The sequence below is a fragment of the Enoplosus armatus genome, chromosome 9, assembly GCF_043641665.1.
Source record: "Enoplosus armatus isolate fEnoArm2 chromosome 9, fEnoArm2.hap1, whole genome shotgun sequence".
Taxonomy (NCBI): domain Eukaryota; kingdom Metazoa; phylum Chordata; class Actinopteri; order Centrarchiformes; family Enoplosidae; genus Enoplosus; species Enoplosus armatus.
Window position 1 is genome coordinate 5,180,769 of NC_092188.1, and position 25,690 is coordinate 5,206,458.

Consider the following 25,690-nt stretch of genomic DNA (forward strand, 5'->3'; position numbering starts at 1 on the left):
TCACCTCTTCTCAGTTGTTATTAGAAGCAGGAAATTAAAAGTAGTGATGGAAGGGGTTGTGTGAGAAAGCAGGAGGAGGGGAGAATGAACGAGTAAAAGGAAAGAAGATGAATTTAAAGGTGCTGAGACAGATTTTGTAAATAATGGACCAACAAGAATAGTACGAGACCAAATTATCTTCTATACCATTAGGGAATCTTTCTGTTGACATATCTTATAAAACTGTTTAATTGCTTTCATATTTAATGATGATACACGTTTCACAAATTTCACTCCTGACATTTGTCCAGACCACCATGAAGTAACATTATGTCCTGACTGCCTAGCATAAATGTCTGATTTTAACATTAGTTCACCGATTGTGATCACAAGTGTCCTCAGAAGGAACTTCAATCTAACCTTAACAGTGGTAGTACCTGTTATACACATTGACCTGCAGCCCTGCTTATTAATTGCAGATGTCTGTGTCGCAGCATGATCCATTATATGTTGGCTCTGCGGTGCGCCACTGTAAATGCCACACTGTGATTTGTGCCGGGCTGAGGAGAGCACTATGAGATAACTGCTGTTCAGTCAATATAGGCCACTGAGCTCCTAGACTCAGATGCCAGCATCTTCAAGCTGTCATGTCCTTTTTTTTCTCCAGCCATTAGTGCTGAGCCAGATAATGTGTCCTGCAAATGGCAACACAAAGTGAATGCCAGTGGTCGTTTCAGTATAAATGGGCTCTGATTTAGATTGTTTAAAAACGTGCTCACAATGGATGTTTCTTCCTCACATGCGCTGCACAGCCAGTGTGATGAATCATGCTAACACAAACCCTTTTCTTTGCTTTTCCACAGGATTTAGCATCCAGGTGCACGCTGGCCAAAGTCCAACAGCAGCAGTGCAGTGGAGCAGGGAGCTCTCCGTGGTGCTGAATTCATCAGCAACAACAGAAATCCCCATTGCACACTCATGTGCTTGGGCCGCTCCTGATACCTCCCATTCCTAGCAGCAACTGACCACCACCTCCACATCCCAGATGGATGACGACGGGCGTTACCGAGATGGCCGCTCAGACTTCATCCGCGGCGCCAAGGACATTGCCAAAGTGGCCAAGAAACAAGTCGGCAAGAAGGTGGGGCGAGGTGTGGACAAAATGGCCGACGAGTACACCAAGCGCTCCTATAAACGCTTCGAAGAGGAAGACGATGATGAAGATTACGGCGGCGTGCCAGGCAACGACGGCGGATATTACCGCAATGACAGCCGGGCCAATGACGACGAAGGTCACAGCGACTCCACTGAAGGACACGACGAGGATGACGAGATCTACGAAGGCGAGTACCAGGGCATCCCGAGGGCTGACTCGGGCAAGGCTGGCGACATGGACGGGGTGACGGCCGCCCAGGCGCAGCAGTTCAGGGATCTGTCAGCCTACGAGAGTGAGAGGAGGAAAGACCAGGAGGAGTTGGCCCAGCAGTACGAGACCATCCTGCAGGAGTGTGGCCACGGGAAGTTCCAGTGGACGCTCTACTTTGTCCTGGGGCTGGCGTTGATGGCGGACGGCGTGGAGATCTTTGTGGTCGGCTTCGTGTTGCCCAGTGCAGAGAAGGACATGTGTCTATCTGAGCCCAACAAGGGCATGCTGGGTAAGAGTTATACTTTATAAGAACATTTATAAAACACATGGGAGGAGGGATTACACACATGCGAACTCTGCAGCACTAACACAGTCTTGTCTTTCTGGCCGCCGAGCAACTGTTTTCTTTCAGCTCATCTACTGTCTTCCGTGCCCTTTTTTCCTGTTTATTTTCGTCTCAGTGCCTCCTTTGGGAGTTTATGCCACAGCTTCACATTTTATCTCTGTCTTATCTTAGCAGTTACCTTTGCAGCTTATCCCCCAGTAATTGCTTTTCTACAGCCTCGTTGGCAGAGGAACCACAGCCATTAAAGACTCAACTGCCCGTGCAGCTTCTGAACAGCACTAGAATTTTAAGTCGAACTCTCAGCCAATCCAAACACAATGTTCTCTGCCTCAGTCCAGCTGTTTTCTAGCCGGACAGTATGTGTGTGTGAAGGTGATTGTGGGCGCGTCTCTTTTTCAAAATGTCCCTGTACTCTGTTTGTCTTCCTCCTCACTGTAAATGCTGCATGTCTGTCGCTGTGTCTGTGTTTCTGTATGCTGTGAAGTGGGCAAAGACCTCGTGATCAGTTCCTAGCCTTAGGGCCAATGTCCAATCAGAGTCCAAACCTGCCTCACCATCTGTCATTGGCTGCCCAGCAAGGACACCATGAGCAAGAGCCAGAGGTCTCCTGAGGATAACAAATTCAAACATACTGTTTGTGATTTACGGACTCAGATATAAAGTATTTTATCCAACGTGTTAGGAGGCACAAAGAGAAAGATCTTCCACATAGAGATATTTAGTTTGTTTTCTTCCAGTGGATGAAATATAGACAGTTCAGACATCACACTGAGATATTGCTGTCCAGCTTTGTTTGAGCTTGCAAGTGGAAAATAGATGTCAAGCATTTTCTAACATTTTACAGCATGAAAAGTTCACACCCGTTCTTTGGTGGGTTCTTGAAAGAAACAAGAATATTAGGGAACGTAGTACCTCACTCACTGAATTATACATTTACAATCAGAAACGTCATAAACCAACTGGTTAAACATAACCAATCTAGAAACCAACAGCAGGCTAATACAAACTGATCTGACTACAAACATCATATCAATAAATACTGCTACGCATGGACTCAAATGTTCAGTAGTATTATTTGATTTTGATGATTTAGATGAGATCTAATTACAGATTTTTCCGTGCACTCTCAGGGTTTTGACTGTTCGACTGTCCTGCTGCCACGTTGATGAACATTGTGTCCCTGCAGATGGGGATGCCTGTGTATTGAGCGTCTGTGCTATAAAATGGATCTATGCAACCTCAACTATTGTCATCCTCTGCCAAATTAATTCTGATTGATTTTTTTTAGAGGTTACAGTTTATATTCAGATTTTAAGTATTAAGCTTTGTTAAAGAAGGGTTTGCTGATCAAGGACAGTATGTTCTTTTTCCAGCTGTAGCACAACTGTCTGCTGCTGGTCAGTGAGCTGCAGCACCACATCAGTGGGGAGGTTAAAAGCCATGTTCATGTGGGCATTATCCTACTCTCCACATTATTAGTAGTAACGAACGATGTGCAGTTTTCTCTCTGTTAAATGGGAATATAGGAGTACTTTACACAGGAAAATTGGGCTACACATACATAGACTCACAAGAAACACACACAAAGCTACATTTGTCAGCCATCCATGCCTTTAATTGGTTCCTGGGTTGTGTGATTTTCCCTGTGGTCCATGTACAGGACAAGGTATGGATTGCAGTGCTGACATGTACAGCGACCCGCCTGTGTGTAAAGTACAACTACATTTAGCTTTGAGTAAATGTACTCAGTTACTTCCACCTCTGGTCCATTACATCGCTCCCTCCTCCTCCTCTCTCTGGCTGGGTTTGTGAGCCAGTAGGGAGACACGACCTGCCCTGACTCCCTCCCCTCTCCCTGTTACGCAACTCGCCTGACTCATGCTAGAGAGCCTCTTTTCCTCATGCATCTCTGCATCCCATGATTCCTTCCCCCCAACCCCCTCAGCCTCTTCTTCTCCACACGGTCCAAATGGAGCTTCCTCTGCCGTCATAGTGCCAGCCACTTTAACTTGTATTGTGTGTTTGCACTGTATATCTGTGCAGCGTGCGATAGTGAGCGTCTGCACGCGTGTGAACTGTAATCGCCTGCAGAATATTAAATCCTTTACAGCAGAGAGCATTCAGATGTACCCAGTGAGAGGCAGAAACACATCACTGCTAGTTAGACAAAAAACCCTCCATCCACAAACAGTCATTCTCTCTGCCATTTTAACTTTATCATGGACTCAAGGCATTTTTGACTTTATTAGATATGTTGTAAGTACATATCACAGATCCCAAATTCATTCCATGGCTCCTGCAATACAGAAATTTTAAATCAAATGAGGAAATTAAACGCAGGGAAACCAGAGTGAGGCTGTGAAATAACAGCAGTGATGCCTGTGGTGCAGCGTTTTGGCACGTTGAGCCGGAGGAGACACTTTCACAGGCAGCAGAGAAGCACAGAGTGGTTGTCATTGACTTGTCCTTGTTGTGAAGCTGCAGCGGAGTTGGTTTGTCATAATGGGGAGACGAAACTGGGGTTTGTTACATGCAGCAGCTCTGCCACACTGGAGGGAGATTTTTGGAAAAGTGCTGGATAAGCACAAGTACTTTTAATGTCAAGCAGATTTCACACTGTTGAGCCTTTGCTGAAATGCATCTTTGTTCCGTGCATTGCGGCACAATTAGCCCGTTTTTTTTGAGAAAGCTATTGCACAGTTGCTCCTGAGGCTAAAAGTAACCTTTGTGTGTCTCATAATGTCTCCATGGCCTTTTAATGATGTAGAATGAAGAACTAAGATTAAGGATGAAGGGAGACAGAAGGGATGAAGAGAAGTACCTGTGTCTGTTTGACTTATTGGCTCCGGTGGGAGACGATGGCAGAGGTTGGATGCTGTAGCCTGATAGATACAATGAGCTATTTCTAGCAGCAACATTTTAGCACGCATTATTTTAGATGGAAATAAGTGTATTAATATTCAGCTAACATTGAAAAATAAATATGCAAGCTATCAGGCGAGAGATGATATCATTTTCTTTCTCTCTTTTGGCAATAACGTTTTGATAAAATTGTCAAAACGTTGGCAGAGTAACCGGCAACAATAAAGCCTGTTAGTAGAATACAAACCGAGATCATCTACACTTTCTTTTCTCTTCTTTTAAATTGGCACAAACAGTGACGTGAGTGTTGCACCGCCTTTGTTGGCTTTGTTGACTTTGCACGGCGTAGCCAGGTGCAGTCAGGTTGCCGGTATAGGTGGGCGTGCGTATCAGGTGCGTCTACCTCTCGTCCAAATATGCTCACTTCTGTATCCCAAAAAAACAAGATGGCAACTCGAGCCTTCAAAACGGTAGTCCTAAAACCAACGGATGACGTCATGGTGGCTGCGTCCACTTCTTTTATACAGTCTATGATGTATGCAGGTAGCAATTCAAGTTATTTCCACCCTTTGAAGGTCAGTTCATCAGCTGCTGCAGTGTTTGTTTGACATGAAAACTCTCTCACAGGGTGAGACCGCTGCTGTAAAACAATTATATCATTTCTTTTTTCAGCTTTCAGTGGTTTAGCAGTGAGGAGTGTGATGGCTGACTGGCTGAGTCAACTGATGAGGGACTGCGGTGCTGAAGAGCCTCAGCCCCCCCCCCCCCCCCCCCCCGGCTCATTCAAAAAGCCTTGTGCGCTCTGGCAGAAAGGGAAAACCGACTATTAATAGTGGGCCCCTGCCCTGCCCCCTCCCTCACCCATGTACACAAACACACAACCCTGCAGTGGCACACACTTTTTCATTCCATGTTCATCCACCACACACACACACACACACACACACACACACACACACACACACACACACACACACACACACTACCCTGAAGCCTTTGGGAGCTCTGTCACAGCGCAGACTGGCCACCAACCTCCCCTCCCCTCCTCTTTCTTTATTCGCTCTCTTTTCCTCTCTCTCCATCCTCCCCTCCCCCCACTTCCTCTCCAGAGTGCTGAGGTGTCAGAGGACTCCTGCTTCTCCTTTCACTCCTCATCCTGCTCATCTCTTTCTTAATACCTCATTTTGTTTCAGCTCTGTCTGAAAATCTGATTTTACAGTATCTCATAATATTGCACATCATATGAATTATTAAAGGATGGAAGAGAAAGCAGTAGTTGTTTGTGATACTGCACATCCTCTCCTCCTTACTGTTAGGTGTGTTAACAAGTCATTGGAAGTCATAGTCAATAAATATGAAACAAATGTAGACACTGAAGGGCGATAAAAGCCTCAGGGGCTTAAAAAACATCTCGTATCAAAAGTCAAGAGAGAATAGGAGTAAAAAAGCATTACCATCAAACTCCATCAATAGAACCATTTATTTAACTGAGCAAAATGCATAATTTAAGGCATGAAATTATCTGTGTAAAATTGTCAAATAAATACAACATGAATCAATCATTGGCAGCTCACCACTGCTGGATGTTTAGCAGAATCATTGTCTGCAGAATATGTGTCGCCCTGAGACCTTGTAATGGCCTTTGAATAAAAATGCCAATGCCAGACGTATTGTACACTCAGAAAATAGCAGCACTGTATTTTGGAGTGCAGAGGATTGTAGCTGTGGTAGTATACAAGTGTAGGTAACCTTTTTTGCAATCAGTCATTTTTGGTATGGCTACGAAAGTACAATTATGTGCCAAAAGCTACCTTAAAAAACATCCTCAGGTTTTGTTTACCACAAAATCAACATGCTGCCTATTTTGGGGGCATTTGAGCCTATTATCCGCACTGATTTACAGTTTGCAGTGCATCTTCCACTGCAGTCCTAGATGGTAACTCCCACATTTGGTTTAAGAGGGGTCAGATGAAAAGAACAACCAGTACGGAGATCACTTTCCAGCTTCCTGTCAGCCAACACTGCTGCTGGGGATTAGACCTGAGCTTCTGCAGAGGTGGAAAGTTACTTTTTCTAAGGTGACTTGCAATAACTGTTTTTTTGCCCACTCAGGGGCAGCGTAAACAAGATGTAAACACAATATGGACTTCATATCACCTTTTACGTTGATATGGCAAACTTGTTAACAAACAGCTGCTTATTTACACGTCCAGCAGTTACGGAAAAACATTTGTATTTATTGGGAGTTGTTTCTGGCCACCTGGCCAATGTGAGTCCACTATTCACTTTCCTTTTAGCTCTGTCTCCACTAACTCCTGGGGGAAATATCTTCACAATGTACACCAGCTAGCTCCTAACTTCTCTGTCTGCTGTTTGATGCTGGGCAGGTAGCATACAGTGTTTTTTTAAATAGCTTTTCAGCTGCTTGCTATGGTCGAATGAAAGCAAGCAGGCCGGAAAACCACAAGCAGCCTGTTTCACATACAAGTAGTCATGTAATCCATTGTTAATAATATTGTAATATTGATTATAACTGCCTTTAACGTTTAACTTTGCTGCTGCAATTACAAAAAAGATAAACTCACAAACTCTTTCACCACTTAATCTCTCTCTAATTGTCCTAATTGCTATTATTTAGCGGCCAAACTGCAAAGTCACAAACTGCTTTGCCCTCTGTTTATTGATGACAGCATGATTTGGCTTCCAGTCAAGCTTTGCACTTAATTTAGACTCCTAATCAATGAGTTTGCCCCTCAGATATATGAGATGAATTGGGACATCATTTATCCTTGAGCCAAATGCAGCTGTTAATGCATTCTTGCCACACTGAGAGACGGCTGAAAGCGATGACAGATAAAGGGAGATGGAGAGATAGTCGTCCAGTTACAGTGAGAGCTGAAAGGGGTGACAGATCAGCACGGCAGTCAGACACCCAGACTGCAGCTTATATGGAGGCTTGAGAAGAGATACTTACTGTGTGGTCCATCCTGGTCACTCTGGTTGTCTTTCTGTCTGTCCGTCTGCCCGTCCACCTCGATGCTGCTGCATTGCGGCGACGCCTATCGAGCCCTGTCATCATCACTGGCTCGTTGTTGCCGCTATGAGCCGTATTGTCAGGAGAAGCGGCTCACAGCTGTCTATCTGCCCTGCCAGGGTGAAACACATGCAGACACACAAACACACACACACACACACAAACACACCACCCTCGCACAGACCAAGTAGGAGTACACGCTTACAGTACATGGGGAAAATGGGAGTATTGACACACAGACACGCTTACAGGAGTTCACCCCTGCAATCAATCAAACAAAGGGTGAAAGTCACCTTCTTCCCCAATTCAGCACTGCAGAAATGCGCAGACAGATATGGGACCGACAGAGGGAATGAGTCACACACACACTTTTATCATTGCATATTGTTCCAAGTCAAGAATATCCTCAGTGCTAAACTTAAACTTGGCCTTTTCTCCCTTTAATATTGTAACTCTAGCAAAAACTGTGGATCCAACTTCATCATCCTATCAGTTGGCTTGTTAAGACTGTGTGATTGATTATTGATGTGCTACAAACAAGTAATTGAACCCATGATGGCTTATCTGTCTGGCACATTCACACCATTTAGGAATATAAAGCCAGGGCCGATTTTGTGTCATTTGCAGCAACTAACTGCTATCTACAACTCGCGCCCTCATTGTTGCTGCTAGTCTCCTTGACGGTTGGCGCTTTGAGGTAAAGAGCACTCGACAGCAATCTGCATCTAACCAACTCAGGTTGAGTGGCCATTAAAAGGGGAAGTGAAGGAAAGTGAAGATAGTTAAGTGCGATTATCCGCTTCAAAGTGCCTTCTTAATCGATCATCTTCTAACCACCACATGAACTTTTAACACAGATTAAACTGAAAGCTCTTTCTTGTCTTGAGTCAACAGCAGTTGACAAAACAATTTCACTTACCCCTTCCCTTGTTCCACAGCTTTTCGACTGTATCACAGGGTCTTCGTCCAGCCCAGTATCCTAGGAATTTACTTCCATATTGAACCAGAGATTCCACACCTCCATGATTTATGTCCAGCGCACCAATGCAGGAAGTAGTTTGCCCTTTATGTGGCGAGGCGGAAAGGATGTGGATGTCACAGTGGTGTCATGTCCTGTCGCAGACATGAACATTTGCCTTTTTATTGACCAATTAATTGTCAATTAAGTTTTGTCAACTGCTGTTTTCAAGCTCTAGAATCAACTGTAAAGCCTAAAGAACATCAGTATTGGACAATTCTGCCAAATGTTCAGTGACAAAGTCTTTTTACATCCGATGCAGTTCAGCGTATCTGATGAAGTTGATGTACTTGCATGATTCTTGTAATGACTGGATTGTATCCACATGGTTGAATGCACTTACTGAAAGTCGCTTTGGATAAAAGTGTCAGCTAAATAAGTGTGATGTGAAGATATGGTTGAAAAGCTCTGGAACAAGTGGACCTTGAGTTAAGATTATTTAGTCAATTGATCGGCCATTAGCTTCCCAGCAGTAATGAGGTAGTATTGGCTTATTGGCTATGTTGCCAGTTAAAATGACCTAAAATCAACAAAGTCGACTCAATCCCTCGACTCTGAGACAGTATGATTAACAGTGGACTGTGTTGATTGTCCAATCAAAATGGAGTATTTGACAGGGTTCAGTGGAGATGCATGTCTTCATGCTGCACACACTGGGTTAAATTTGGCCATTTGATAAAAAAAAGAATACAACATAGATGTAAGAGTCCTTTTTACATGCAGAAAACTGGGATTTAAATGCAGATGTCAAGACCGGGCTCTGTACACCGGCCCTTCCCTCCTTATTCATTCAGAGCGATCTCACCAATAACTCGTGTCACTGCAGGCTCAGGCAGCGTGAAGACTGTTGACAGGATGTCAATAAGGCAGCGATTGCAAACCAGCAACCGGTGTGTGTGTGTGTGTGTGTGTGTGTGTGTGTGTGTGTGTGTGTGTGTGTGTGTGTGTGTGTGTGTGTGTGTGTGTGTGTGTGTGTGTGTGTGTGTGTGTGTGTGTGTGTGTGTGTGTGTGTGGGAGCATCCTCAGTGCCGCAGAGGGAGAGAGAAAGCTAGACAGACAGACAGACAGACAGACAGACAGAGAGAGGCTGGCTGGGATGTGAGTCATGTTAGCACCTCATAGCACAAGACTGGGTTGACAACGGTGTTGTTTGTTTCTGTTATCAGCCGGTCTGCTCCCTGGCAGTGACTTCCTGATGTGGAAAAGAGGGCAGGCACCAGCTTTTTCCATGATGCTCAGTCTATACTGTGTCAAGATAGATGATACTGGGGGCAGAAATTAAGTTGGATGAGGAGATCCATACCACCCTCATGTTGGTACGCTAATCTGAAGCTACGTCTAGCAGGCAATTAGCTTCGGCTAGCACAGACAGTAGCTAATTAACATGTTATATCTCATTTGTGTAATCCGTACACAGACAGAAATGTAAAAACAACAGTTGAGGTTTTTACGGGGAGTTTATATAAGTACCCTCACTCTTTATATTATATCAGCATTCCTCCAGGTCTCAACCTGAAACTCAGATTGTGCTTTTGGTGTCAGGACCTACAAACTCTGAAACCTCCTCCCTGTTTGAATCTCTCGACTTTCTCTACAAAAAAAACAACATTTTAGAAATAAGCGTTTTCCAGTGAGTGGTCTTTCTGTTTCTTCTACGTGTTTTTTAATTAATTGTTTGTTTTTCTTTGTGCAGTCCAAATAATTTCTGTCCTGTGTTTTTTTTTTCTTATGTGAATCACTTTGTAAAAGTACAAAAAAGGTTATTATTATTATTATAATCTTGACCTCTATACCCCTCTGTTCAGATGCTTCTCTCTCTCTCTGTTTTGTGCTTTATGAAAATACTTCGGTAGTCCAATAAGGCTGCCAAATGAGCTAATTTTCTGGGATTTTGAAATCTAATGAGAGTGGAAGCGAGGGCTGGAAGTAATATCAATGAGTTTACTGATGAATAATACCTCATTATCATGTCCTCTGTCTCTCTTCCCTCCCTCATTATCTCTTTCCATCACATTCCCCTGCTACTCTTCCCTGTTTTCTTTGTTTCCCTCTTCCTCCCTTCAGGTCTGATCGTGTACCTGGGGATGATGGTCGGGGCCTTCGTGTGGGGCGGCCTGGCTGATCGGATTGGCCGACGGCAGACCCTCCTCATCTCCCTGTCCATCAACAGCGTGTTTGCCTTCTTCTCGTCCTTCGTCCAGGGCTACGTCTCCTTCCTCTTCTGCCGCCTGGCCTCTGGTGTGGGGTAAGGAGACAGATGAGTCACACTCGGGCTCAGCAGCCAGGGCTGGAAATGAGGCAGTCACGACTACTGTGGTACATCAGTTGACTTGACAAGCAGAGCAATGTCACATGTCAGAGGACAGATAAATATACTGTGTTTACGGCATATTAAAAGGAAAAAATCCACCTTCAGATACTTGTGTGTCTGCATTTCAGGAGCTATTTTGCAGTGAAGTGTTGCAATGTGCTTTTCGATGTTCCCATTTCCTTCAAACTGTTTTGCCTACTTGCACTTAAGGAAGTAATTTAATTCACTTAAGTCAACAACATCCATACAATGAGCCCGAACTAACTGTTTTTGAATAAAGTAAAGGCAAATAAATGTAGCTGCTGTCACACTCAGGTTGTTTCTGCCTGTGCTGTTGAATGCTGGCGGCTGTGGCAAAATGTCAGCGAAATGGTCGGCCCCTTTCCCTGATTGTCACTGACTTTAAAACATGACCTTCACCAGGTTTTAGATGTTTTAGATGCAGTCGGTAAATATGAGCTTATCTGGTTTTAGCTACACTAGAAATATTTCTGTATGACATCATGTTGTCTAGGAATGAAAAAAACACATCACCAAGAACAAAGTGGGCCCAGAATACAGTTCTTATTTTTCTATCAAGTGCATTATTTACCTCTAATTTTAGTTTGGTTCAGACTGAAATATCTCTACAGATATGGTACAGACATTTTTGGCCTCCAGGCGATGTCTTTGGTGATCCTTTGACTTCTCCTCTTGGAGGACCATGAAGTTTATAGTTTGGTTTTGAATAGTTTTCATTTAGCACCACCAGCAAGTCAAAGTTTTAAACTCTCCAGTGGAATTTCTTGACATCTACTACTTGGTACAAACATTAACGGTTCCTAGACAATGTATTCTTATGACTTTGATGATCCCTTGACTTTTCAGCCACCGCCACCAGCAGGTTGACAATTTGATGGATTTCAATGAAATTTGGTACAGACATTCATGTTCCCCGCAGGATGAACTGTAATAACTTTGACTTTATATACCTGGAAGACTACGACATCCTATCAGCGTCGGCTGCACTTTGTGTTAAGCGCTAATTAGCAAATGTTAGCACATAAAACACTAAACTGATGAAGATGTTGAACACGATAAACATCACCTGTTTAATATCTTCATGTTAGCACGCTGCCATTAGCGTGAAGCTCAAAGCACTGCACTAGCATGGCTTTAGACTTTAAGTCTGGTTGATAGAACCACTTCATCCAAGCCAGATATTTTCAGATTCTTCAGATGGTGGCTTTAATGTACAATGAATTATTTCTTTGATTTACATACTGCATTCAATTGAGGAATTTTGTTAGAGCTCCACTGTAGTAATATTTAATTCAAATACTGTAGCACTGATGTGAGCCCAGCTCAACGATCAGAGAAAAAAAGCAGTGGCTGTTCTTCTCAGCATTCCTTCCACAATTAAAAAGAATCTGCAGACTGTGAAACTGTGAAGTCTCTGTTGTTCTGGTGAATTGTGCATAGTGGCCTATTCATTATGGATATAGCTGCCATTTGCAGGGTGGTGAACTTTAAACTCCCAAATCGAGTCATTGCATTAATTGCATTGCAGTTTGACTGCAGAGCTCTGAGTCTGAATGTGTTCCCGACATCAGTTCCCATTAAATTGTAAATTGTTGTGATGGAACATGCACAGAGGCCATAAAGATGGTGCAATTGATTGCAGTCAGCCCGGCTATTATTGGTGGTTTTTAAGACTTTAATCTTCATTCTTAATCAACTACAAGGCGGCTCAGTTGTCTCATATCTCACACTTTTTCTCACAAGCCTTTCTTTTAATTCATTGTTTTTTCTTTCTGCTTTTCCTTCCTCCCTCCCTTTGTTATATTGTTCTTCTTTCCACTCCTTTCTTTCTTCACAACATTACCTCATTTATTTTATTTTATTTTTTTGCTGCCTTTTTAAATTACCACTGTCATCTTTCTTGCTTTCGTCTTTCCCCTGCTCTTTCTCCTCTCTCTTATCTCACCCACCATTTGCTTCTCCTTCATGTGGATCCCTTCTCTTGCTCTTCTTATAATTGTCTTTCCCTTTTCATTCCTGCGTCTCTCTTTACTCCACAGTATTGGTGGCTCCATCCCCATCGTGTTTTCCTATTACTCTGAGTTCCTGGCCCAGGAGAAGCGAGGAGAGCATCTGAGCTGGCTCTGCATGTTCTGGATGATCGGTGGTATCTACGCCTCCGCCATGGCCTGGGCCATCATCCCACACTACGGTGAGAAAAACAAACAGATCACTCAGTCAGGAAATCATCATCTAAGGAAATATGTGCACCAGTTGTGTTAGTCTGTTTCCTTTTACATCACACAATGTGGAGATGCCATTGTTGTGTTTATTTGACAGTGGTGGAAAAAGGCTTAGGACATTTACTCAAGTACTGTCTGTAGTACAGTTTTGACGTCTACTTTACTTTTCATTTTTATTCTACTTGTACTTCCACACCACTACATTTCTACTGTACTTTTTACTCCTCTAGATTTGAACAGATATAGTTACTTGTTACTTTACAGATTAACATTTTTCACACAAAACGTGATCAACTTCTAAAATATGATACATTTTCACCAGTTAATGGACCAATCTTATATAAAGTAATTAAAGAAAACATTAAAATGCTGCTAACATGTTTATGCATGCACATATAATAAATACAACACTCTGATTGAGGCAGTTTTGCATAATGAATACTTTTACTGTTGATACAGTAACTCCATTAGTGGATTTGAGGCTTCAGGGATTTTCAGGGGTGTTTGAGTGGGTTGCAAAACGAGTATCACCTTAATTTCATCTTGTTTACTTCCGTCACCAGCAGCTATCTTAACATGATTTGGTATAATTAGCACTTATTTGATCAGAGGTTTCAGTTTCTCTGTTCTGTAACAGTAAACTACTTGCTTCGAAGAATCTCTGAAAATACGAGTCTCGTTTTCAGCAGCCATACAAGAGCATAGTTTGAGGGAGACCATCAGAAGGTGTCTGCAGGGCTTTGGCCTCATTGTCTTCAAATTACACCCACACAAAGATAAGACCTGCTGTGCAATGAGCTTCTCTCCTGTGGTCTGACGCGTTTATATTTTGAAGTTTAGGAACTCTGTTTTCATTACAGCTGTCTTGTCTGGGGCCATAGTCAAGGACACCTCAGTTTTATTATTATTTAGCATTTATAAGAAATGTATGAACGCATAATAATGATTTATAACACTTTAATGTAGCTGAAGACATTTTAATTGTCTATTAACATATCTGTCAACAATTCTAACTTCCTAACTCAGACATAACTCCTGTAAAGCATCTGCAACAGTGAATGTATGACTGATTGATTGATGTTACTTGACTCCACACGACCAAATCCTTTTAACATTTACTAACTGTTTGACATTATTTACAAATCATTCAGCGGCAGGTTTAAAACTGTTAGTAAATGTATTCAAAACTCATGAAGACGTGTTAAATGCTCCTTCTTGACCTCAGAGACAGTCGTTTGAATTAAAGTCTTAGTGCACATTCTTATTTTAATAACTTTGTTTTTGCTTCAAGCACCTACCCTGAATTTTGACATGCATATCATACAGTTCAGTGCTGCATGAAAAGAAAACAGGTTTGTCACATTGCAAACAAAAGTAAAATAGTGGTAAAAGCAGAGCAACTTGGCTATAACAAAAAGGTGGAGCACATATGACAAATCACTGCAATGCAGTTTTTAATCACTGTAGTTTAAATAAATGTATACAACCAGAGCATTACAGTACACAACTGAAGTCTTGCAGCTGGCTCTTAGCTCTTGTTTTCTCTGACACTTCCCCTCTCTCTCTCTCTGTCTCTCTCCTCATGTAGGCTGGAGCTTCCAGATGGGCTCGGCCTACCAATTCCACAGCTGGCGTGTCTTTGTGTTGGTGTGTGCCTTCCCCTCTGTGGCGGCCATCTGTGCCCTCACCACCATGCCTGAGAGTCCCCGCTTCTACCTTGAGGTCAGCTCTCGCCCCACTCACACCTTGTGGAAATATTATTTGAATACATGTTGACTTCTTGAATGCATAAACAGTCCTGAAAACAGAAAGCATCCGTGCATGTAAAATGGAAGACGCTGTGCTGCAGACAAAGTGCTGCTTACACTCTTTTCCGGAATATTTTGAATAAATAAATAAATGTGCATATATACATCCTGGAGCAGGACAAACAGCCAGATGCTGTAAGACCCACAAAGGAGTGCTGACGTTTTTTATTCCTATTCAGTATATTTTGAATGCTGACACTCTAAAAACTAAACGGGGAAAGTTGGCGATAAAACACAAGATTTTTAAGATGATTCATACTTAAGATGTTTTTAAAATGTTCAATGCATGAAGCAATATTTCACAGTTAGTGTACAGTATGTGGATGTCTTGTGTGCTGGTGATTTTTGTGGTCCAAAATAATTACCATCTCCATATTACAGTAGCTCTGTTTATGTGCTCCTAAGCCACTTTTAGCTATCATAATATACAAACAGAAACTCTTCATTAGTAATTTACTCACATGGTTTTTCATTTGTTTTAACTTTGATGTTTCAAGACCCCTGTTGTCCCACACCCACACTTCCTTTGATACTTGACATCAGAAGGCATCAGTGAATCGTTTAAGTAAATGAAGTTGCAGCTGGTTGCAGAGATACAGAAATCCTGGAACATTCTCAAATACTGCATTATGTGTTTATTTAGTCGTCATTTAGTGTAGGTTTTGATTGAAAGGTCATTGGTTTAAGTGTCACAGCGCAATTTGATTTGGCAAATCTGTTTATAAGAACAGTCACCTCTCCCTCAACCACTCTAGCTCACATGTCCTTAGCTTCCACCTACCAACCTTTCTAGACCATACTAATGACAATCTTGTTCTATCTTGTTTGTGAAATCTGTATTAGAAACAAAGTGTAAAAATGACACGTCGTGGTTGGTTTTACAGTACAATTGTGAGGTTGCTAGGCAACCAGCTGAGACTCCAGGTCCAGCACATAATTCCCTGTACCATCACAACGGGTAGTTTTTACACTTCGGTTTTAGTACGGATTAAACAAACAAGATATAACGTGTTAATTAGTGAGCTTTAAAGGTGCTGGTAGGCAAATTTTGTTACTTCTGTACAGAGCCAGGCTAACTGTTCGTCCCCTATTTCCAGTATTTGTGCTAAGCTAAGCTAACTGGCTGCTGGCCGTTTATCATATTTACAGCCATGATAGTGGTACAGTGTCAGTTTTCTCATCCAACTCTCAATAAGAAAGTGAGTAGATGTATTTTATCCCTTTAAGCACATATGCACGTGAAGCAGCTCTGAACAAAATCAACGTGTTTATCAACACAGGCCAAAGCTGTTTCAAGGTTTTCACATCTTGATTTTGACTTCCTGAAAAATGGCAATATATGCCAACATTTTCCTTAATTGGCTGTTGAATGTTTATTTTCAATAACTGTGACATTTGAGGAATTCATTTCTCCAAATGTGCATCGAAGTTTTGTGGTGTTGTCACATCTGTTTGGCACTCACATCACGTCGTCTTACACATTTAAAAGGCTTTGATTAATGATTGAATTAAAACATTGCTCTTGAATCGAGGGTCTAAGGATAGAAGGTGTCGTGTGCTATACAGATTGTAAAGCCCCCTGAGGCTAATTTGTGATATTGCGCTATATAATTATAATTAATTTGACTTGAGTCTTACACCAAACCCCTTACCAGAAAAAATAGAGAGTCTTCAAACTACAGAAAACTGTAAAGATGTGTTAAAATATTGAGCGTGACTGCTGACAACCTGCTGGTAACCTTTCACCCTCCCTGCTGTGGTTTTAATTTCCAGCTACTGCAACATGAGTGCTGACTAACATGCACATTTGTTTTTCTCCTCCAGAATGGGAAACATGACGAGGCGTGGATGATTCTGAAGCAGGTTCATGACACCAACATGAGGGCCAAGGGCTACCCAGAGAGGGTCTTCTCTGTAAGTCACACTCAAGAAGCTTATTGTCACTATGCAGGAAGAAAATGTCTTCACACAGCACATGTGTGTCTGCCTGTAGGCTAGTGCAGTGCAGCAGGTTGCAGCTCTGTGCTGCATACATTTGCATATTAATAAGTTAAAACACATTTTCTTTCAACGACTGTAATCTCTAATATAGTTCATATTAAGTAAAATATGGCGACAAAAATACTTTATAACCTCTTCTTACTAGATTAACGAGTACAATTAATTATGTTTAATCTATAATAGTGTTTGGCAGATCAGGTGCCTCTCATTATATCATTTTTAAGTGGGATGGAGCCTTTTTATTGTCTCAGGGGTTGTGCGCCTTTATAGGAGAGCTTATTTATTAGCTGTTGTAAATATGCTGCACAGATTTACTGAGATTTATGCATTCATTTGAATAATAGGATGACTAATAATAAGGAAGGAACATTAATTCTACTGAGCATCTGTAATATTTCAAAGCAAAGGTTTACAAATTAAGCAGTGATGAAAAATGACACAATAAATTAATTATAAGTTTTGATATCACATACAATGTGTATGTGTGCATAATTTGGCTGATGTCAATACATTTTATGAAGAAAAACACAATTTGAAATCATTAATCACAGCAATTAAATCCAATATTAATTGAGTGTGCTGTTTGCTCGCAGGTGACCACCATCAAAACAGTGAAGCAGATGGATGAAATGGTGAACCTGGGCGATGGTGCCGCCTGGCATGAGAAATGGAGGACAAAGCTCACTTCACTATTCCATCAGGTGACAAACTTTGCAAAGCTGCATGCTTGTATAAAATATTAGTGTGCACTGGTGGTGTAACTGCCCACCAAGACTCTGCTCAGCTCAGGCTTTATTTATTTGATAACTCTCTTTGTCTTTGTGGACTGTGTGTTTTTAGTGGCAGGACGTGTTTGTCTCTCAGCTTGTGCTGCTGAAGCTGTCGCAGTTTGTTATATTCTATGCCTGGACAGGGATTCTGGGGCATGGTGGTTATTTATTGCAGCTGATGGAAAGAAACTTGTTTTCAGAGACCTCTGGTGTATGTTTACTTTTTATTTGACTTTACTGTATATTTATTATTATTTCTGTTTGTGTTTCCCCCTTCGTCTGTGTGTGTGTGTGTTTCTTTAGGTGTGGAGTAATTTCTTGACCGTGTTCTCCCCTGAGTACCGCCGCACCACTTACATGATGATGGCCGTGTGGTTCTCTATGTCCTTCAGGTAACATTAAAGAACGGTGCACTACTGCAGGTTTTTCTGGGGCTTATTGAGACGTACAGTACACACTACCAGTGACTCAGCCAGTCACTGAAATCTGCAACCAAAAAGAGCTGGCTAGTGTTGATCAAGTATTGTGTTGTTGTTTGTTGGCTTAACGGCTTGCTGTCAGCTAGCTGTGGGTGATCTGAATGGAAGGAAGTGCTCATATGTTCAACAATTCTCCCACACAAATCACAAGGACAGGCTGCACATGTCAGGTTCATATTTCCAGATGAGTAATAATCACTCCGAACAGCTTTGATCAAATTTTGTTTATAAGAAATTAAATATACAAAGAATTAAAAGTAATGAGGCCAGTGAGGGAATACTACATTTTGTATCTATGCTGCTGATACACGAGAGTATCTCCTTTTCTAGGTCAAAATGAAATAAGTAAACAACAGAGAAGCAGAAGAACAAAAGATAAAAATAGAAGTTTTAGAAACTTACAGCAGGGGAGGAAGTTTTCAGATCCTTCACTTAACTAAAAATAGAAATACCACATCGTAAAAATACTCCATTACAAGAACAATCTTACACATGTTAAAGTACAGAAGTATTATAATCAAAGAATATTAAAACTGGGAATACTTAATTAAAAACACAAGTATTGATGCATTAATGTGTAAGCAGCATTTTGTTGTTGTTGGTTGAGGGGGAGCTAATGTTTTATACTCAGAGCCAGCTGTAGCTGTTTCCTCTGTTTTCCAGTCTTTGTGCTGAGCTAAGCTAAGGGAGGGAATATAATATAATACAATTTCAGTTTGAGACAGTACTTTGGTAAAGCACAAGCATGACATTATTCAAGACTGGCAGTAAGCCATAGTGCACAGGCAAAAGATGTTACAAATACAGTATTTCTGTGTCCCTGGAATATTCATGCACACAGTAACACTGCTCATGTCCCTCTCCTCGATAGAGGCATCATCTTTTCTCTGTAGGCCTGTTACTGTAGGTTTGTCAGCAGCACTCTCACTTTCTGTCTCTCTCTCCTCCTCTTCCTCTTCCAGCTACTATGGTCTGACAGTGTGGTTCCCTGACATGATCAAGTACCTGCAGAAGCAGGAGTACTCCTCACGCACCAAGGTTTTTGTCAAGGAGAAAGTAGAACACGTCACCTTCAACTTCACCCTGGAAAACCAGGTCCATCGCCAGGGAGAGTACTTCAACGACAAGTGAGTTATCTGCCTCCCTTCGTTAGTGTTGGCCTGATTTCTAGGATATTTTGATCATTTTATTTTATAAATATTATATATATTTTATCTCCAATACTTGGTGGATAAAGTTATTCACAAAGTGTAAATACTTTGTGGTTTATGACAACCAACCAGATGAAACTGAGGCTTCAGCAGATGTTTTATTCTAAGCATTGCTTTGATTGGATGAGAGCCCAGCAGACCTGTTCATGTATAACAAGTCTGTCTTTGATGTTTCCTGTGACCTTGCCTTTTCAACCCGAACTCTGCATGTGATTTGAGTTGTTAAAATTCAAACAGTAATATGGTAATAGAATATCTGACCGCCTAATAGATTCAAACCATTCTGATGAAAGTCTCTTTGTCTCTTTGCATCCTCCTTCCGTCTCCCTCAACTCCCCACTCCCATATTCCATCTATTCATTGTGTCTTTGCCTCCTGTCTGTAATTACTTGCAGGTTTATGAACCTGAAAATGAGGTCCATGGTGTTTGAGGACTCGCTGTTTGAGGAGTGTTACTTTGAGGACATCACCTCCAGCAACACCTTCTTCAAGAACTGCACCTTCATCGCCACCCTCTTCTACAACACAGGTAGGACACACACACATACACACTGATACTGTATAATGGTTAATAGAAAGGTGAGGTACGACGAACACAATTAGGTAACAAATAAATTATTATCAACAATGTTACAACACAGCTCAAGCGAGGACGGAAAGGGGAGTTCAAACATGAGTCGCAACTAAAAATGTTATTTCTATTCTTCTAACAAATGAGACATAAATGTCGGCATGGCTGTGTAACATCAACTGTCAACTTAATTGTCCCCAAAGGAAAATTAGTTTTGCCGCCCAGTGGAACACAGAACACACACAGACTTGAACATAAAACATGGAAGAGGTGCTGTGGAGATGGTGATATGGTGCAGATAAAGAAATCAAGTTTAAGCAAACGAACAGAAGAAGACGGAAGCCTGGCTGCCTGCCTCCTCTCCGTCAGGCTCCTGCAGGGAGAGGTCATGACGTTGTTCACAGAGGGTCATCACAGTATTTTCAGAAGAGCTTATGTGTATTGCTTTTGAAATACACATTTTTCTACAACTTACATCAGTTTGATACTGGTTTCTTTGACTTGAAATTTAAAACATCCCTTAAAAAAGTGAATTAACTATTTTTTTCTATAAATCAAGATGTGGTGTAAGCTGTACATTGAACCTCCACTGCTAACAAACAAGCATATACGCCATAAAGGTGATCCTGTCTTTGCCCTCTCTCTCTCTCTCTCTCTCTCTCTCTCTCTCTCTCTCTCTCTCTCTCTCTCTCTCTCTCTCTCTCTTTCTGCCCTTATTCTCTCTATGCTATTTATGGTGCTTTAAAATATCTCCTTATGAAACACTTTCATTTAAGTACAGGTTTTGGCACAGTTTCACTCTTGTGTTTCACTCTTAAGAAGGGATTGGGTGAGTTCAGTCTCGTCATCTAGTATCATGATGGATTGAAGATGCTCTGTTATGTGAAGGCAATGTTAAATTATTACATTACATTACATACTGGTAAACACATAGGTAGCAGTACAATCCATTATCAGTACAATGGCCCTGGGCATCTTTTTCTATCTTATAACATTCAGTTTTTAGGGGACACTGTATTTCCCCTTTTCCATCTGCTGATGTGTGAAAGAGCAGCTAAAGCAGCTCCAACTGTTTGTGAAAATGGCTCAATTACTTTCTTTTCCCCTCTCCACTGACTGCTCTGACTGACTGGCACTACACCAAATGCAGCATTGCAGAGCTGCACATGTCTCCTAGCAACCCAGACTGACTCCTCAATTATTCCAGCTTTAAAATTGCGGAGCTGTCTCTCATCTCGGCCTATACGGTTGATTTTTCTCTGCCGAAATGACACAAAAGATGTCCCATGTAAAAAGCCGATGAGAACTGTATCTGTGTGTGTTTTAGAAAAGGGGAACTGTCCACCATAGATTCAGCAGCTGTGTCCACACGTACAAACACATCTACACAATAGGTATATCAGCCAGACCTTCTGCTTGCTTTGTTAGTCGTTTGCAGTCTTAACACATGTCAAGCCGTCACTCACAGCTGCTATCAGTGCCAGCCAGGAGTCCCTCATTAGAATGGGAATTAGAAACTTGTTTGCTTATTAATGCTTAATCTTTTGGCTCCCTGTTCAGAACTTAAGGCTGTCTGATAGTTGCCATAGTGTACTTTATTATCACAGTGCAGCATGATGGGAACAAACCACATGATGAAAGCAGTTAGGCTGTACAGGTGTGACAGCTCAAGTTCTTCACAGTTTATCAACTGTTATTACTGCAAGATGTTAGTAATTGGGAAGATGGTATTCATATTCACCTTTACTGCAATAGAGTGACTCTTGGTAGATTATATTGAGCTTTGATTCTACACTGGAAAACATTTGTATAGAATAAAATACCTGTGGTGTTGCAAGAAATCCGCATCCTATTGGCCCAAATGATCACTTGGACACGTCTCTGGCAACCGGAAGTGACAATTTGTAACTTGTTGGTGTCAATAAAGCACAATATCACAAGTTTGTCAGAGGGCTTTGCAATCTGTACAGCATACAAGCCCGTCTGTCCAGGGATACGATAGCTTCCATATGTACAGAGTATACATACAGACAGTTAGGAGTCTGTCTACTAAACAGCAGTGAGTGTATTTTTCCAGAGAAAGCTATGACGCAGCTGTTCTTTGATGTGTGCGGCTGGAACACATACGCTTATCCAGGTACATTATGCCTCAATTCAGCGCCGGCTCCAGTACTTCCAAGTTACTGATACAGTTAAGGATACACCCAGCAACTGATCAACTTATCTTTCATTTTTGCGCAGTCTTGTAAAACTTGACAACGATACTCGGATATCAGAAATTCTGTAATCTCTATTCAACTCCTTCCATCAGCCGACATGCAAATCTTAATGTTGGGTCTAGTTGTGGTCTAGACGTACCCCCACCAGCCCAGACAGACATCATGGTTAGAAGCTGAAATAATCAGGCAGAGGGTCGGAAGGAATTGCAACAGCCCAAGCTGAAATTGCAGCTTTATATTCCATGTCCAAAACAGAAATTCTAACACGCATCACCAGGCTCAAAGAAATAATGTTTTTTGCCATTGCTCGAGCAAGAATTGCAACTTTTTTCAACGTGGCTCAAGCAAAAATTACAACTGGTTATTCCAGAATGGGTTAGCCCATAGTATCTGTTTTCAGGCCCGCCACTGTTTTAGGAGTTGGAAATGATGGAACTGATCTCCAAGGAGACATCTCAGAGTTTATCAATACCATACACACTTATGTTTTGAATAAGCATTCATCATTGCCATGAAACAACAGCACAGCATAGCTGTCACTTATTGTGTGTTCACAAAAAGAAAATTTCATGTTGTGCTGCCTTGTGGCAGAATTAATAGTTTGTTGACAAGAGGTACGCACTTGACCTCTTTCCTTCATTCTGATCCACTCTACTTTGTTGCTTTCATGATGTAAAGATGTTGGCTACCAGCGTTTCCTGCAGGTGTTTAACATTCAAAGCCTTCACTGGAAATGATTATAGTTACAGTTGCAGAAGTACCTTGTGCAACATTTATAGCAAATTAATCACCACCATCTGCATCTTTTCTCCCCATCCTGTCAACAAGCTTACTGTACTAATCAGCACCTTTAACCCTACTCCCTTTCTGTCTCCTCTCTTGCCTTCCTCTACAACCCCTCGCTTCCCCTCCTTTCACCCCAGATCTCTTCAAGTATCGGTTGGTCAACTGCAAGCTCATCAACAGCACTTTCCTGCACAACAAAGAGGGCTGCCTGCTCAGCGACGTCAGTGATGAGAACAATGCCTACATGGTCTACTTTGTCAGTTTCCTGGGCACCTTGGCTGTGTTGCCAGGCAACATCGTCTCTGCGCTGCTCATGGACAAGATCGGACGGCTGAGGATGCTAGGTAATATGAGCGCAGGGCCCCATTACTCAGCACCATGTGTACTGAAAGACAAGAAGAAGAGTTGAGCTTGTACACCAGTGGAGAACTGGGTGTTAAAATATGGTCAGAAACACTCTCATTTACCCTACAAACCACAGGCTCAGCGTTCAAGGCATTTGTCTCATTTGCTGCCGGTAGAAGACAGAACTTGTACCAACCAACTCGTAGAGACTTGCAGAGAAGTTGCTGAGAAAGAACAGGCAGGCTAAGTTACCATTGTCCTGGTGGAGGATAGTTCAGTGGCTGCTATTGTCCTCACATTAAGAAGGGCTAAGGTTCGATGTTCCCCAGCTAATGACACGGTGTCCTCATTATAGTCAAATACGACAGTATACGTGTTTGCACATTTTCCACAGGTATGAATCAGAGTGCCTCTATCTGTAGTGGCCCTGTTGTGGACTCTGACGCTGTCTCTCAGGGTTTATGATAGACTCTAGCCGTCCATGTCTTCTGATCTCCTGATGAGACTTGGTGATTAATGAAATGGTGACAAGGTCGGCCTACGTAAAAAGTGCGCTTACAAATCTGCGTGATAAATGACACCTAGTGGTTTAAGAGAAAATTTGCTTTGAGTCTGGAAAACATGATTTCTATTCAACAGGCTCAACTTCCCAGCTAGCTTATCAATAACACTTTTCTGGTGTGCACTGTCTATTTACACTACAGTTCAAACGTACAGGCTAATACTAATTTTCGGTTGCTATATGAAGGATTTCCTTCCTTTCTTCACGCGTCACTCTTTTCCTCCACCTCTGTTTTTCTCCCTTCGTCTATCTCCAGCGGGCTCCAGTGTGATCTCTTGCGTCAGCTGTTTCTTCCTCTCCTTTGGCAACAGCGAGTCAGCCATGATTGCTCTGCTCTGCCTGTTCGGGGGCATCAGCATCGCTTCCTGGAACGCCCTGGATGTGCTGACCGTCGAGCTCTACCCCTCTGACAAGAGGTAGGCAATTTAGGCATGCCCTGAAATCTCCTTGACGTTGTGAAGACACGGTCAGTGGTGCTGACTGACGTTTTAAATGATGTCATAAGAGTTGCCCTACAATGATTGGTTGGCTTACAGGGATGGATGACATTGTGGGGTGAAATCATTGGTAGTGCATGTGATGTAAAGCATTTAGCTGTCTTGTTGCCACCTAATGGTTTTAGTATGGCTGAGTATCTAAGTCCTGTTTTCATTTATTAAGTGAAATGCAACCTAATATAAAATCAAATGTGACTATTTATGTGAAACATAACTACATATTAATTCAATGAAAAGCAAGAACATGAGTCTTTTGTGTTGCCCCTCGTATTCAGTGTGAGAACAGCTTTTGAGTTTTCATTTTACAAGATGTAGCTCCACCTTGTGGTTATATAGAGTCCCTACAGCCTTTACAATGAATGATGTGCAAAGTGGTTGTTTTTATTCCCTCTTAATACAGGATCAAACAACAGACAGTTACCTGACTCTGTACTCTTTACCTGTCTCCTTTCGTTTCTCAGAACCACAGCATTTGGCTTCCTCAACGCCCTCTGTAAATTAGCGGCTGTTTTAGGAATAAGCATCTTCACCTCGTTCGTTGGTATCACCAAGGCTGTGCCCATCCTCTTTGCCTCGGGGGCGCTGGCGGCGGGCAGTTTTCTGGCCCTCAAACTACCAGAGACGCGGGGTCAGGTGCTGCAATAATGTGGCGCCAACAACTTTCTGGGGCTGGGGCTGGGGCGGGCGGGGCCTGGGGCGGGGGGGGGCAGGGGCAGAAGAGTTTTCGCCACACTGTGAATGAACAGCTCAAGAGCCCTCCAAATCCTACCCTCTAACCCCTCCCTTATAATGATAGAGTAAGGTTTGAGCACATCCTGTAAGACAACACAGAAGAGTGGCACAGACCTGCTGTAAATATTTGGGTGATTATCTGATAGGTACCTCTCCATGCTATCAAGAGTAGTGAAGCTATTATTATTATTTAAATTCGGTCCTCCCAATATGACTACATACACCTGGGGTTTGAGGTCAGGGGATGGGGGCTCTTGATAATGAGCCATGCAAATAGACTCATAGAAATGACCACTAGCCATTGTTGCAGAGTTCTCTGTAGTCACTTCCATTCAACTCACCTGTCAAGTCTTGAGTGCTTTGCCATTGTTGGACATACAATCAAAAATGCGACATTTTATGCTTTGATTTGAAGCATTTTTGACTTTGCTTGGTCAAACCAAGACACTCTTGGCTTTCTCTTAAACAAAGACCTGTCCTCTTTCTTTATCCCCTGAGGTCTTGTGTTGGTGTACGGACTAACTGCCATTTTATAGATTATAGAACATTC

The 25,690-nt window shown here is 42.1% G+C and overlaps 1 protein-coding gene across 1 annotated transcript; it reads left to right on the top strand.

The window, feature by feature from the left end:
- The first annotated feature begins 1,024 nt into the window (after positions 1–1,024).
- On the top strand, positions 1,025–25,053 carry sv2a (synaptic vesicle glycoprotein 2A). Its single transcript, XM_070911590.1, has 12 exons — positions 1,025–1,634; positions 10,670–10,850; positions 12,977–13,128; positions 14,748–14,881; positions 16,792–16,881; positions 17,562–17,669; positions 18,042–18,130; positions 19,180–19,344; positions 19,824–19,957; positions 23,142–23,348; positions 24,168–24,327; positions 24,870–25,053. The coding sequence occupies exons 1-12, from the start codon at positions 1,025–1,027 to the stop codon at positions 25,051–25,053; spliced, it is 2,214 nt and encodes a 737-aa protein (XP_070767691.1).
- The last annotated feature ends 637 nt before the right edge of the window (positions 25,054–25,690 follow it).